General features: G+C 31.5%; 1 protein-coding gene across 18 annotated transcripts in view; it reads left to right on the top strand.

Annotated features, from left to right (window-relative positions):
• LOC129989335 (ankyrin-2-like) overlaps nt 1–16,496 on the top strand; it is a 284,123-nt gene that overhangs the window by 198,898 nt on the left and 68,729 nt on the right. For 15 of the 18 annotated variants that reach the window (XM_056097811.1, XM_056097812.1, XM_056097808.1 and 12 more), the window contains 2 exons: nt 11,577–11,796; nt 16,316–16,412. In XM_056097811.1, coding sequence (XP_055953786.1) covers nt 11,577–11,796; nt 16,316–16,412 — 317 coding nt within the window. The remainder of the gene's footprint in view (nt 1–11,576; nt 11,797–16,315; nt 16,413–16,496) is intronic. The other 3 variants (XM_056097809.1, XM_056097798.1, XM_056097810.1) reach the window with 1 other exon arrangement.

The raw sequence follows: 16,496 nt of genomic DNA, 5'->3' as shown, positions 1-16,496 counted from the left end.
TCGAAACCTGAGTTTAGAGAGATGTCAATGAGAGAAATGCTATTTCTGTTGTGAAGCTTCAGATGAAAAATCATTTAGTAATGAAAATGAGCGAAATAAATAATTTTTATCCAAATGGTTTTAAACGATTTGTCAAATAGTCATGTGCAATAAATAATTTTTATCTAAGTAGTTGTGAACTATAAATCATTCATTTTACTCATTGTAATGAAATTATTTGAAAAATGAAATTTTAATTTATAGTGAACACTTTTATGAAACTAAATTCGATGAGAAAGAAAACAGGATTAAAATATGTCTAAGATTTTAATATATTCTCTCATAAATTTATTAAAATAATACTATGTGCAAATGTTATATATTTTTATTTCATTTGTCCCCGGTTTGAAAGAAGGAATTTTTTTGCATGCTTTTTGATGTGTTGGACAGTTTTGACTTTTACATACTTGTATCTTCTTGCTGTCTCATATTTATACCAAGTGCAAAAGGATGTTAGATCTACTCATTATTAATTGCAAAAAACACACACACTTTTTTTCTGATTATTTTCTAAAAGTTGACAAATTAAGATGGGCAGTGTTGCTTAATGCTGAATTATGAACAGTAAAAACTCATAGGTAAGAAAAAATTGAAATGAAAGAAAGTATTTCTTATAGTGAATTAATAATAAAAGTGTATTTTTAAGTTTATTTACAGGTGCTTTTAATGAAATGTTTTCGTTTGTTTTTAAAAGGAATAATATTTCTTTGTCATTCTTAACAATTTAACATATTTGTTATATGAAATGCTTTTTGGTGTAAAATCTCTTTTCATGCTGGCAAAATAGTACAAATGTGTTTTGTAAACTCTCATGTAGCAAGATGTTCAGATTGAAATAGGTTATTTTATTGTAGTTATATAGCCAACTAAATAAAAGCTTTTTGAATCCTTTTCTGTCTGCACCTCTTCTTTGCCTTTTTCTTGCATCTCTTAACTTTCTACTAATTTCTAAAACAACTCAACTAAACTCTGAAAAATTTGGTTCTAAACCCCTATCTTCTCCCATTCTAGACGATAGAATTTGTTCTTTTCTCCTCACATTTGAAACCTCTTGCTGCATGAGAGTTTTATGAGAGTTAATATTATTTGTTTTGATTTTTTTTTCTTTTTGATTTCCAGAATTTTAGAACCAAATTTTTTGGTGTGCAGCTAAGTGCAAGTTACGTGAATTCACAATTACATGATAATTCTCGTTTACTGAAACCCCGTCACACGAGGTCTATTTTAGAATGGATCTTGTCGCTTTACTCGTAATCAACGAACCTGACAGGGATTTGTTTTATCCTGCCAAACCAGCGGGAGGACCCTCTCTCTCAGATGCAACGCACGTCTTGCACCTAGAATTTTTAGTGCAATCTAATTATGAACTTGAACTATTCCTGCTCCATGTCCTAGACCGTATTGTGTTGCTGACGCCGATTCAAAATGAATCTTGCGAATGCTCAAATAGCAGAGGGCACTCGTTCAAAAGATCATCGGGTGTTGGAACAAAATTAAGTGACATAGATTAATAAATATATCTGTCTTTTGGGGGATATTACTGCCTATTTATACAGGATGTTTCAAGATGTTGTTTACTGATTTTAAGAGTAGGTCAGGCATACTAAACACAACTTATTTTTAAAATAGAATAAGGAGTTACACAATCGAGGGTGACAGCTGAAGGAAACTTAAGTAAAGGAAAATAATACATCAGATCAAATGTATGACAAAGTGTCAGAGTTACTCAATAATATCGTTTCATGAATAACATGCGAAGCGTGCTTAGTTTCAGTCCTTTGAGCACAAACTTTAAATACTAAAAAGATTCACTTTTGAAACTGCATTCCATTTGCCATTCCATCTACTATACTGTGATTTTATATTCCTAAACTAAATTTTGGGCCATTGCAAATATGTATTCTGGCCTATTCCTATATTTATTTTCATCTAGTATATTTATGTACTCTACTGACAAAGAACTGTCTGTGGCTGTCGTCTCTTGCATTTGTGGACCTTATGTAAATGACGAGAATTATCCTTAAAGTTTTTTAATGTTTTTTCGGCCACCTTATATACATTGTTATAAACATTTTAAAGATAATACATTTTTATATTTTGTTGTTTAAGTCTCAGTTATTTTACTTTTTACATAATGCATTTATTTGATTTCTTATCCCAACTTGGAAGAATTTTAGAAAGGAAACAGACGATAATAAATCTGAACCATATTCCCACTTCATGGGTTATTACTGATATATATTTTTCAGTTAATTTCATTAGTAAACTATTAACAAATGAAAATTAGTATTCCTGATAAAGGGTTAACTTGTAACGCAGAGAATCAACGCTTCTATAGGCGACCAAACATGTAACCTTTCAAACTGTTCACACATTATTTAAAACGTTGGATGCAATTAATCTAACACGGCATAAATATTCGCCTTTTTCATTGTTTTCCGATAAGGATTAGATTTACGTAGAATTCGGGCTAAAGGTTAACGGGATATACTTTTACTATGTACAGTCTGTCAAAAACACTACAAGTTCACAGATTTTATCATAATATTTTACTTAAATATGCAAATGAAATCAAAACAAAGAAGTAAATACTATTTTAATACATACAAATCATAATAATTCAAACAAAACTCTCATATTAATGCAGTTATTGAATATAATTAAAAATAAAAGAAATAAAGTACAAACACGTGCTGAAAAAAGTATTCGGACACCTCCCAATAAATTAAGAAAAACAATGCAAACTCAAAAGTTAATATCTTTTTGGGCCACTCTTGCTTTTTATGACCCCTCGTAGTCTATTTGGCATTGATTTGATTTAAAAATTAGGTGCATAGGCTTAGCATCTGTAGTGCAGATACTTATCAAATTTTAAACGAAATCCAACAAAGACCGTCTGTCGGTCTGTGCTTTCACAAGCATGTAAACTCTAAAACGGAATCACTTAAATATATCACGTTTGGTATGTGATTTTGTGACAACAATTGCAGTTCATTGTTAAATTTTCGTTTCCATCGGTTGAGGAAAAAGCGTCTAAATCACACAAACTTACCTTTATTAGGTAACTCTTTTCATAAGAGCTACGAAAAAAAAGTTTGGAGTACCATTTCCTCTGGGTCAAGTTCTAATGCAAATTATTCTGCTTCTAACCCGCGTGAATTTTCAATGCTATTGTGATTTATTTCTCTTGGTCCAGCATGAGTTTTTAGGCATCAAAACTTTCATTTTTAGTGACTGATCGTTAAATGACCATTAAATCGTATAGCGTTTACTATTATATCCATCACGTGACTTATCTCTTAAAATTTTCATTTTTTAAATTTTTTTATTCATTTTACTAGACATGCACGCAAAGACATATATGTATTTCCCAACGAGTGGTATTCGCATTGTCCAATTAAATTTTATATCAAACTTTTAAAAGAATGTATAGAACAAATGCCCGCCAATACGAATTGTTTAGTACTGTTAACATTATCTCAGAACTAATTGTCGCAGTTTAGTTAATGAAAGTTGTAGTAGAAAATATCCTGTTCATTGAGAGAATCTTAAGAAATTTTTTTTTTAATTATTTGCAGTTTACTTTAGAATGAAATAAGTAATAACATTGGAAATTTCGTTTCCTTGTGACAGGATCTTCTCTGCTCACATTGTTCATGAATGCTCAAATCAAAACTGACCACTAAAGGCGGTTTGAAACAAATAGTGATCCATTAACAACAAAAAAATGCAATACTTAATATAAAATAAAGCATAATAAAAGAAAATATCAGCAATAACTTCCAATTTGGTCAATATATTGAGTCAGTATTAATACAAAATAATAAAAATTGCAGATCTCAACCGCTTACCTTCCTATTTATTCATGCTTGTTTATTCGCATGACGATGAATCGAATAATCGAAAAGTATGTACAAAAAAAAGCCCGTCCAAACACCAAAACGAAAGTTCTGATTCCTTATACGATAGCGACACAAATTAAAATGGTGCCCCTATTTTAACTCCATCCTGCGTTACAAATGTCAGCGGAAGATGACATGAATTGCTACTGACCAGTTTGGGTTTTATGGATTTTAAAAATCATTTGATGCAGATCTGTGATTCACCGAATCATTGACAAGAATTAGAAACTGTCAAATGTGCAGTTGATATTCTCATTTTAATTCAAAAATAAATTTGATGCGAAATAGAATTTTGCGTATAAATAGGTATAAAAGCATTTTTCCGTTTAAATATCATACATATATTTAAAAAAAGCATTATTTTACTTGTGCATTGCCACTACACCGAGTGAGTGTCAGAACTCCTGAAATTAGATACGAGAATATTTTCAACTTGAACCAAGGACTAGTAGAAGATAAATGAATACTTTTATTTTGTAAGCATCATGTATCTACATTCATAACTTGCAGACCTTGATAGAAAAAGGGATCGACCACTGCACATATGCTACAATGTAAGCAAGAACTAAACATACTCATATACAGGGTAATTGATGAGGTAATATACACACTATTCTCTATTCGTGGAATCAGAATAGGAAGGAGCAGGCCCCATGAAGAAGTTGCAACTCAGGTGTCATCCTCGTCATATGACTGCGGTTCAAAATGACGAGGTCCACCCACAAAATAGCCCTAGTGTTGCCTTAATTCGGGGCGTTAATATAATTTTTTTAAAACTTGAAGTTTTAAGAGATTGTTTAATTTTAATTAAAACGCGTTCGAGTATACGTCTCTCTTAAAGCAACTGAAAACGTAAGACCGAGAAATATACTGAAAATCACGCAAAAGAAAATATTCTCTATGTGAGTAGGTTTGAAGCTGCTGCCTACTTCGCTTATATGGTCATTCGCCTTGTAGAATCGTCACACAAAAGCACTCAATTTATCCATCATTATTGCAATAATAATGTTATCAGAATTTATTTTAAAGTATGATATCTATATATTTATGCTGAGAATAAGAAGGATAACTATATTACAAATGTCTTATTTTTCCATATTTATGAATTTAAACTTAATCAACTTTCTGACTATTGTATTTATTGATTAAAAAAATTGCTTGCTGTCATTTTAGTAGCGTTCAGTATAAGGTAAGAAGCTGAAAGATAAAATAAATGACAGTTAAAAGGCTCAGCTGTTTTATCTAAAACTGAATTCCAAAAAAACATTGCCTGCAATTTGTGGCGTGAAACGGCGCAAACAAAGTACTAAGCAAATTTCAAATCTTTGAGAATGAGTTCAAAATAGGGTTATTAAACTGCACGGGACTTTAAAAAATGAAAATTGTTTCAGCTCTGATCATACTATTTTTAGCGTTGGTTCTAAAAATTGAATTTCATTTTTTAAAGTTTTCCTCTTATGTTTTTTTTTTCTTTTCATAAAACAATTTCAAATTACGAGGGAAATAACTCGAATCAAAATATATTATTTTTATCACATCGTAAAGGCCTGCTCTACATTTATGATGAAAATGATAAAAAAAAGTTTATGAAAATAGATTACAAATCCGTATATTTGAGGTTTATTTTTCTTTTAAAAACTTTCTTTTTACTTTTCTGAGGAACTTGAGAGGGATAGATTTTTTTTTCAACATCCAACATGAAATTTATTATTATACTAATGATTTGTTTTCCTTGATGTGTGTCTTGTGAACGATTTCACCTTGTTCCTACCTGAGTGCGCTTAAAACTTCAAGGAGTTTAGATATGGATTAAAAAATGAATTTATAAGCTCATATTACACCCTAATATCTTGAAATTTACGAACATCTCTTTTCAGTAGTAGTGCATCATAATAGTGTTACGATAGAAATGAAGGTCTCAATAGGTCTAAAATAATAATTTAGTTTGAAAATGTTAAAACTTTCCACTTATATGTTTCCGTTAGGAATTGCAACTTGGATTCAGCAGTTTTCTCATTATCAGAAAATTTTCATCAAAAGTCATTCTTCTGATCTCAGATCCCAGAAATATCCTTTCTTTCAACTTTGGATTAGAAACAATCAAACATCATAGGTATTAGAAAAAGTATCTTTTTGATAAAGTCCAATAAATTGTTTTATGAAACCTAATTTTATATAAAAAGTATATACAAATTTCTTTTGGGTAAATCAAACTTTCCCTTTGATCATTGTTGAGTCCAGGTTTGTATATTTTCCTTTTAAATAATCTTTCCTTACATAATGTTTTCTCTTTTTTCACAGTTGTTTCACTTTCGGAGATAATACCGGAATTAAATATAACTTTTTTAAAACCTTCTTTGAAAATAATATATGCATTATCTCTATCTATCTATTCTCGCCTCCCCCCCCCAAAAAAAAAAAACTTTGTTAAATATCAGCTCAATTTTTTTCATAGCACTCATTGTATTTAATGCGCAGTGTACAATTAAGAAGAAAATCCTAAATAAATAAAAACTTACTCCTTCTTGGTTAGAATTTATATAGAACAAATTATACAATTTTTTTTTAATATTATATATATGCAAATGATACCACGTTGCTGTTAAATGAACAAAATTCGTACACGTTATACCCGTGATTTGTGAAAAAACTGTATTTTGTAGTTTTTCGTACATTATTTTTCTTGTCATTAACGTTCACAATTTTATACAAAACACTAGTTATTTTTAAGATAACACGCTATGATTAGATGCATTCATAATATTATCACTAAAAAAAAATGTTTAATAGAAATTATATCTTCGGATATTTACAATAAAAAATTTGCCTAATTTTTGACACTTTGGTGTGTTATTTCACTTAATAGGTCAATGTATTATAAAATGATATTTTATGTAAGAATTATAGATGTGCGCATATTTAGGAGATACGAAGAGTACATTCTTTGCCGAATTTAATAAAAGCACACACGTGAAACGTAGTCGAACAAAACGTTTCCATTTATTATTTGGTACAAGACTTAACATAATTGCCAACTGCATTGGGACATATGAGACATTGTATTTAGTATCTCATTGCCGAAGGACGGTACCTAATCAAAGTTCATAATGAGGCGCTGTATGGGAACCATAAACAGTTATTCCGACCCACCCGAAGGCACGCGGAAATATTGAATGATAATTACACCCTGACAGCATAGGCAGGAGCTACAGTTAATCCTAAAGGCTATCACCGGCCACGATACAACACATTCTGTAAAAGCCACGTCTGTCATCATTAGGGGATAGCTGACACCACACCATTTCTGTACCCACCAAGGTGTCGGGAACCATCCTCATATATGAGCTCCCTATATTTTCTCATCCGCATATCTGAGGTGCATCCCAGGGAATTCACCGTATCGGGATAAATTTTATTTATTATGAAAACATCATGCCGCTTATTTTGTGCAAACGCATCAGCCTAATAACATAGATTTATACATTTTACAACACCAAATTTGATGTAAAATGTCATTTACAGATTACTTGCATCCACTGGAGAGGATTCGAATCTGTTTTTCTCACAGATGATGAGAGTTTTGATTTGAAAATATCTGATATTTGAATTGTCTCTTCTAGTAATGATACCTCTATCTTGTAGATTATTTGAACTCATCGAGACCCTTTCATCTGTGTGAGGTTCAGCTCAGATCGACGTAAAGTTCCTTTATATACTCAAACCATACTGAGCATTAAGTAAAACAGCAATGGGCTTTCACATTCTGGTATACGAAATGCGCAGAAAATATTATAATTGTTCAAAAAAATGCAATTTTGACGAATTCCCACGTTTTAAACCTCCCAGAGTTCAAAAAACACATTTTTGGAGAATGTTTATCTGTCCGTCTGTGATGACTAAACAACGCCTTGAGTGACGCGGATGAAATTTAGTAAATGATCTTTACGCCAAATTTCTGGATGCATATTCCGATGAGAATGCCAATTCTAGCAAAATCCGATGAGAGGAAATCCAGCTGTTCAAATATAAGCCAACACGATCACTACAAAACGAAGTAAATGTATCGACAAAATCCAGTAAAGGAATTGAGTAGACACCGATGAGATTTTGAGTCCAGCCCAACAAAGAGTTTCTTAGCTCGTACTTTCAGAAGCATGTAAATAGGATAACTCAAAAATGCAATAATTTAAGCACATCAAATTTGGTATGACATTTTGTGATTACAATGGTAGCTCTCTGTTCAAGTTGGATCGCAATCGGATGGAAGAAACACAAATTCGATTTTTGATGCGAGTTCAGGGATTATTCGCCAAAAACATTTACCAAGAATCACACGATAGATTCAGTAAAACTGCTTCATTCATTCCAAAGATTAAAATTTCGTGATTATTGTACGCCATTTCTATGCAAGGCGTTCTGTGCCTTACCAAAGGTTTGTCATTTTTTTGCAATGGAAGAGCATAGAGAGAGTATGCGAGGATGTTTTGGCGGTATCGCTCCCGCTGGTTTGACTTTGATTTGATACTTGCCAAAGGCTGAACAATTCATTTTATTCGCATTAATAATTTTACTTTCTTAATACGATGTCAAAATATTATAATCTTCTAAATTTGACCAACTATCTCCATACTTTGTTTTGGGCATCTGTTAAGTACGAAAAACATGCCTTAATAATTGTATTTTTCTATCTGTGCATGCGGTGGTTCAAAAATGCATCTTATTACAAGAATTAAATTTGATACTTGATATTTCTTTGTAATGATTGATTTTTATCTGATTTTGAACAATGTCCATCCGTGGGATATATGAACATACGTATGTTCATATATTTGAATATACGTATATTCATATATCATATACGTATGTATGTTCATATATTTGAAAGTGCAAGCAATAAAGCAACGATATAACGAACTCATTGGAGGAAATTTGGCAAATAATTTTATCTCCAGACTTGAATTATATCCGACAAAGGAGTGTGTGTATTTATAAACTTCTGACTTCTGCATAATAATAATAATAATAATAAAAACGTGACAAGTTTGATGAAAGTAATTTAGTATATAATTTTAACATCATAGTTGTTATATGATATCAAATTTTGAACTCTTATCGGTTTGAATGATAAGGTCCAATTCTCGAAATTTTTCACTGAGTTACGAAACTCATATCTAACCGCATTATGTAGCGTAAATATACACGAAAACAGAGAAAACACTTCCTTTTCTATAATATTGTTTTTAATGCAGCATTTTTTTTTTTTTTTTTGTAAACTACGCTTTACATCCTTTATAGTGCCAACCATTGGATCTAGAACTATCAAGATATATAGTTACTTATTCGACAGTAAACTGTGGTTGCTTGTCGATAACGGCTATATATTTGCAATTTTTATCTTGATATTGCTTTAAAAAGTTTTTCTTTTTTGTTATATTCTTATTTGGTTAATTTTTTCGAGCGGAGATTCAATGAAGAAGGAAAGTGAGAAACAAATCCTTGAAAACGGAGGAAAAGGCAGGAATTGATTCACAAAATCAGAAATACATAGAATAGAACAGCACGTCAATAATCCTTGGTCCCTCATCATAATAACACATCAAAATTCCGTCATTGCTCATTGCTGGTAAATTAGAAGGTAAAAAGCCACTTTATACTTTCTCGTAGACGAAGTATATAGAAAGTATTGTAATCGTGAAAAATTTCGAACTCGTTTCGGCACTATGCCTGTATATGACAAAGATAATAGAAAACGCATTGAGCTAGACGAATGAAATTCGGTATATGATCTTAATGCCAAATTTTTAAATTTCTATCAAAATTTTTAAGGAAATCCATTCTTAAGAAGTCTGTCTATCTGTCTGCTGGAATATAAACTAATCCGATGACTACAAAACGAAGAGATCTAGATATTTTGAGCGAAATCCAACAAGGAATGGAGCGTCTCTGGGCCTTAACTTTCAGGAGCATTTAAAAGCGATAACTCAAGAACAATGACTTAAATATATCAAATTTCGGGATTGCAATTGTAATCCTGTGTTGAATTTTGGTTTAAATATTTTGGAGAAAAAAAACTCATCTAATAAAAACACACACACGCACAAATGTATCTTTATTATAGAGTATGCGAGAAAGTTTTGGAGGAGACCACTTCTCGCAGCTTCTATCATTGTATTTAATGGAGATTCTGCAAAAATTCGTGTCATCTATAGTTTCGCACTGAGCTTTTATTTCTTTTGTTTTTCTGCCGAGTCTTTGTTTCAATGGTTTATTCAATATGCATGATTTTTTCTTTATTTGGTCGTTTGCGAAGTATACTGAGAAAATATAAAGATCATCAAAAAATTCGAAATCTAGATGTTGACGAATTCACACGTTTCGCACCTCCCCGAGACTGAGAAACACATTTTCGAATTTATCAGAGTTGCCAGAGCCTGGAAAACTGAGAAAATGAGGAAATTTAAAAATTCGACAAAAAAAAATGAGAAAATGCATAGAAATTTCATAAAACCCGGGGAAATACAGGGAATTTTAAGCTTCTTAGTTCATTTTTCCCATCTAAAAAGTGCTGATCTCTTAAAGTTTGCAAAAATAAAAGATCGCAGTCATTGCTTCCAAAAACGAAACAATACCATTCGCGCTTGTGTAATGCGGAAACTCACACCTTTTCTAATCTCTCCCCTCTTATTTTGTATAGATCAGTCCAGTTTCGTTTTCTGAGACAGTTGTTCCTTTTCCATTAGATTCCTGAATCGTAATGAATGAGAATGCGCGAGATTTTTGTAATTGTGTGAAAGATTAGAATACACTTCTTTGGCAGGAATAGCAACATTCAATCTGCGGACGCATCGCGGTGGTATTTAGTCATTCACTCGTGAGTTTATTAAATTTTCTTTTTTTTATCATTTGAGAAATTGTAAGCTTAATCACAGTATATTAGAGATTTTTTTTAAAACAATGAGCCCTTTAGAATCTGTATTTAATACGAATTGGGCGGTTTTAAAAATCAGTCCTAATTTTGCTGAATGGATTCGAGAAGTTTTGTGATTTTTTTATCGATTATTAACTTATTCTTTAGATATAAGTGGCGAGAAAGAAAGTACACGAAAACATTTGACATTATTTAAATATTATAAAATTTTTAATTAATTTTTATCGATCGTTTTATGTTTATAAAGATAAAAATTTTAAATTATTTTTTTTCCCATGTATTAGAGTCTAAAATTTTGTACACTTATATATTCCGTATGATAATATAGTGTTTTAATATCTTTAAAACTCAACTGCCAATTAACCAATTAATTTTATTTAAGTTTCAATTCCAAACTGATTGTAACATACGACAATATATTTGAAAAAAAAAATTGATAAGACTCCATATTTATAATAATGTATTTTAGAAACCAAAAGGTAGAAAATAGTGAATATATTTTACATTTTGGCAGATTCCAAAAATATTTTAAAAATCTGTTTTTATTAAAAGTTTCTTCTTATTCTTATTACTATTTCATTCTGACATTTACCAATGCAGTGTCTTCTTAAATAATTTTTTCTAATTCATTAGAAAAAAGCTGATCAGAAGCAATTGCATGAAAACTTTATTGGTGTATCAATAAAATGCATGAAATCATCTTGCAGGCTCAACCTATAGCTCCCGAACTCGTTGCAAAACTTCTTGGAAACCGCGTGGCCGTGAGTCCTATTGTCACCGTAGAACCTAGGAGAAGAAAATTTCACAAACCGATCACATTAACGATTCCTGTCCCTCAAGCAGCCACCAAGGGAATGATCAACCAGTACAGCGGCGACGCCCCCACCCTCAGGTTGTTGTGCAGTATAACAGGTAGTACCAAGTCAGGTTTGTCTCGCTTTCTGTCTTCTTTCCTCTTCTCTTACTTCCTCTTCCTCTCATGAAAAGAGTTGTGCGTCGCCAAATTAATCAATCCATTTTAAAGTCAACATTCCGCTTTTGTAAAGCCCCGTTCCGACGACTTGTGCGTGTCTGAAGACAGGCACATTTTCCCCTCTTTCCCCTCTCTAGTGGTTTTCCGGGTTTCTTTGATATGTGTTCATTTTACCGACAATTTGCGGGAAGCTCCGGACCGACGTCCCCAGTGTGTGTGTGGGGGGGGGGGTATCATACAATGAGTCTTCTGGCAGATTTATGAACAAATCCGTAAGGCCACAGGTCGTCGGAATGCGGATAAGATACCTATTTAATTAGCAGACTCACGCGTCGCGTCTTTGTCACTCCATAATTTCTTTTTACTCCTGTAATTTCTCAGAAACTTCAGGTGAAATCTTCATGTAATTTCATTATATTTCCGACGATAAACTCGGAGATTCGAATAATTAACGACAAAAAAATCGGTTGTGTTCATCGACCTTAGGAGAAAAAGAATCAGAGGAGTCGATTTAGAAAAATCAGTTGATTAATTTTTTAATGGATAGGAGATGGCCCAGTTTGCATCTGCTTGTATCAACTTTTTAAATCCATTTAGCATTATAGATAAGACAGAAAATATAAACAGTGGTTAATTTTTTTGAAATAATTTAAATTAATTTAAAAAATTGCTTAGTATTTAGAAAGCAAATTTGATATTCTCAGAATGGGTGGAAAGAGGAACGAACTGTTACAGAGGAACGGAGATCTGATAATTTTTTTTCTCATTGAAAATCGCGTTGCATAGGAAACACAATTTATATTCATGGGAAAAAAAAACACATATTAAGGGTAACTTTTTTGTGTTAAAGGGACCAGTAAAACATGGGAAATTATTTAACAGTTTAAAATCGGATAACCTTCGTTTGTGGTATCGTTCCAAAAATAGGTGCGTGTATTAAAAATTTATTATAATTCAATTTTAATTTATAAAAAACATTAAAATTTTCGATCTCTGCTTTGTATTATCTGCCTTAGAGAATTTAAAATATTTCAGCCAAAATGTAAATGATTATTTTTTGAATTCACATGAATGAAATTTAATGAATGAAGATTAATGATAATGAAGTTTAAAATATGCATTCTGTATCTGAGGACAAAACTTGCAAAATACAGTTACATACTGTAGCTCGCTATTTTTGATTAAATCGCGGCTCATTGCATTACAAAACAGGAAGCTAAGAATAAAAAAAATTCTCTCAATGTGACAGAGGGAAAGATTTTTTCCTTTTTTTCCCCCTCTGTAGACCAAGATGCATATAACCCGAATATGAGAATATTTATAATTTACAATTTCGAAGTTTTTAAAAGAAATCAAATATCAAAAGACTTTTAACCTTGAAGTTAGTTATAAACAGACAATAGATCACTCTATTCGAATCATTTATGTTTATATGTCTTTTGGATCTAGGTCGGGCTATCCTGGTTGGTAGGGCGTTGGATTCACGTCCTGTGGGTTACGAGTTCGAACCCCACCGGCTGAAGTCTCTCCGTGTGATGTGGTGGTGGCTGGCGCAAGCATAAATCTGTCGTGGTCACAAAGTCATCCATGTCCAGAGTAATACCACAGGGGGGTACTGTATCGGGGTTGTTCGTTCTCTGATTCAGGTCTAAATGACGATCTGTGGATGAGTGAATGAAATGCATGAATGAAGTACGCAGTAAAGAGGGTTGTGACGTATGTGTAGCTAAGTCGCACTCTTGGCCCTAGATGCGCTACTAAAAAACAAGAGATGCACCCTTGACTTAAAATCACTGACTTTTAAAGTCAATGGGCTTGTCTGTGACGAATGCCATTAGAAACAACAACAGGGAGAAACAGAGAAAAAACACTTCAGTTCTTCCCCAATTTTTATTGAGGCTGAAATTATTTGAACTCAGATATAATGATTTATTATTTTAGATAGATTATTTTTATGATAGATTATTTTATTTTATTTATTAGTTTTTTTTAATTATTTTTTTTATTTGGTTGTCACATTTTTAGGTTGGAGAACAGTTGAGTCATAATATCAATCTTCAACTTCTAAGGGGTAGCAGCCTTCAGAAAGCTTTTCATATTAAATTTCACTTGCAAAGTCATTTTAAGTATAATTAAATTTCTCACTTAGAAGGATAACTTAGATGATGAATAATAGCTAATTACATGATTTACAAATTATTAATTGTGCAAAAAATTCTCAAATCCCTCCCTCCCTCTATGAATCTGAAATATGTTCATGCCAAATTTCACAACTCTTTTCATTTTTTATGGCTTGGCTCATGCTATCTGCATCTTGTGTGTTTTCTTCTGTGGTTATATTTTTGGTACTTCGTGTGGCGCAAAACTGATCGTAAAACAAGTAGTGATTTTGAGAAATATAAAACTAACTTCATTAGAATTTTTCTATGCAGTTTTCCTGTTTCAGGGCTTATTCTAAATTTTAACTGTAATTCACATAATCTATTTGAATATTAATTATAAATGAAGAATTTTTAATAAAGTATATTATTTGTCTTTTTTCTAAGAAATTTCATCATTTCTGTGTTATATCGTGTGTTGGGAATTTTGCCCTCAGCTTGCTTTTGCTTTCTAACCTTTGAGGACTGCTGCGCAATTATTTTATATTCAGTATATCTTATGTTTAGTATATAATGAGCTTATCTTCAGTTCATTATACTCTTTATTAATAAAGCTCATTTATATATAAAAAAGAAATTCAAAAATAGACCGTGCTCTTTATAAATCCAAATAGTCACTATATTTGTTCATATGTACTAAGAAGGGAAATTTTAGTGATGGTTTCATGAGAATTAGTTAATAGGTAATTTTGTTTTACATTACAAATCATGTTTTTTCATACAAAAAAATTATTTTTAAGGGTGCTATTCTAATGGGCTGAAAATATTATTGATATTTTGAATTAGTTTATTTGTTTGATTTCACATTACCACTCGCAATGTTTAATTAATTTTTGTGTTATTCCTTAAATATTATTTATAGTTTATGAAAATATTATATAACGTTATTCTTATCATGCAGATGCACGGGAACATTTGTGTATGTGAGAGGGCAAGAGACATAATAACTTTTGATTATAACTTCATCAAATTGTGATTAATGCGCTGTTTCTTAAAGAAATATGCACTGGAAATAATTATATTTCTAAAAATTCACGATTGGTCAGTAATTATATTTCTAAAAATTACAGACCAATCGTGAATTTTTACTATGTACTTTAAACTTTTTTAACCAAAATTATCTTTATTACAGAATCTTTATGAGAATTTCTCTAGCCAAATTAAATTGTAAAATATTTAAAGTAAATTAATATATAATATGAAAGTATTAAATTACTATATAAAGAAGCGCTATAAAGAACTCATAATACAAGGGAAGTCCAAATGATTTCAAAGTTTTACTGTCGAACCCTAATTTCTGTATGATTTTGAACTATATCCATGTCAGGAGAGGAGACTTTCAAATTCAACTGTAGATTACTCGACGTGAAAGGGCGCCATATATCAACAACACGTCATCGAACAGTGATCATGAGCATTGATATTCGCCTGAATGAGGCCGAGTCTATGCGCCTCTTTTTCTAAAAAACTCACTTTTCAAAGTTGTATACATCTTCGAATAACTACACTAAAGTAAATAGAAGAAAGTTTGAAAAAAAAAGAGCGTTTGGCAAAACTTGTGTGACAAACTTATGCATTAATCATAGGTTCAAGATTTGAATATGTTAACTCTTAAGTATACATCTTTCAATTAAATGTAAGTACTTGACACAAGGCAAAGATTGGTTTTTTATTTGAACATATTGAGTGAATTTATCCTGAATAATTTAACAATTGAGAACTTAACATGTTGATACATTAATAACAGCCTTTATAGCAAAGGAAAATTAAGAAACTGACACCTACGTTATTGATCTGTTTAGAGGATGTACTTTTTTCATACCCAATTTGCCATAGCTGTTTGCTCCTAATTTACTCCTAATTGCTGCTTCGGACTCAGAGTAAACTTTTATAACTTTTGCATGTTAAATAAAAAAAGTAAACTTTAAGGAGATTTAATTCATTTTAATTCCAATTAAAAATATACGAAATAACCTGAATGTGTTTAGTATGTAATGACAAGTAGTGTCTTAAGTTTTCAGCAGCAAATTTCTGTACTGCATAAACAATATTTCTCCCTAAACATCCTGAGGTGATTGGCAATATTTCCATTGCTTTGGAGAGAAGACGTGCTTCCAATAAATAATTGGGAGATTTCTTCTATTCACACTTAAAAAATTACTAATGGGATTCTGCCTGTACCCAGAAATCCTGTCTTATTTTATGCTCTATTCATTGACATTATATGATGTACTTTTTGATTTGATAAATGATTGTTTATTGTTATTTAATACATTATTTTTAATCCGAAAGTTTTCGTGTGTGATTTTCGCAGGGGGCTCATCCAAAGCTCAGTGGGAAGATGTAACTGGATCGACCCCTCTGACTTTTGTAAATGATTGTGTGTCATTTACAACAACTGTGTCAGCAAGGTACTTTTTTTATCTCAGTTAAAATGCAGACATTAAACCCGGGATTTTCAACAACCTTATAAAATTTGTACACTTAAATTATTC

Source organism: Argiope bruennichi, chromosome 10, assembly GCF_947563725.1.
Source record: "Argiope bruennichi chromosome 10, qqArgBrue1.1, whole genome shotgun sequence".
NCBI classification, from domain to species: Eukaryota; Metazoa; Arthropoda; class Arachnida; order Araneae; family Araneidae; genus Argiope; species Argiope bruennichi.
The sequence above is the reverse complement of the archived record's forward strand: the minus strand, read 5'-3'. Positions and strand labels throughout refer to the sequence as shown.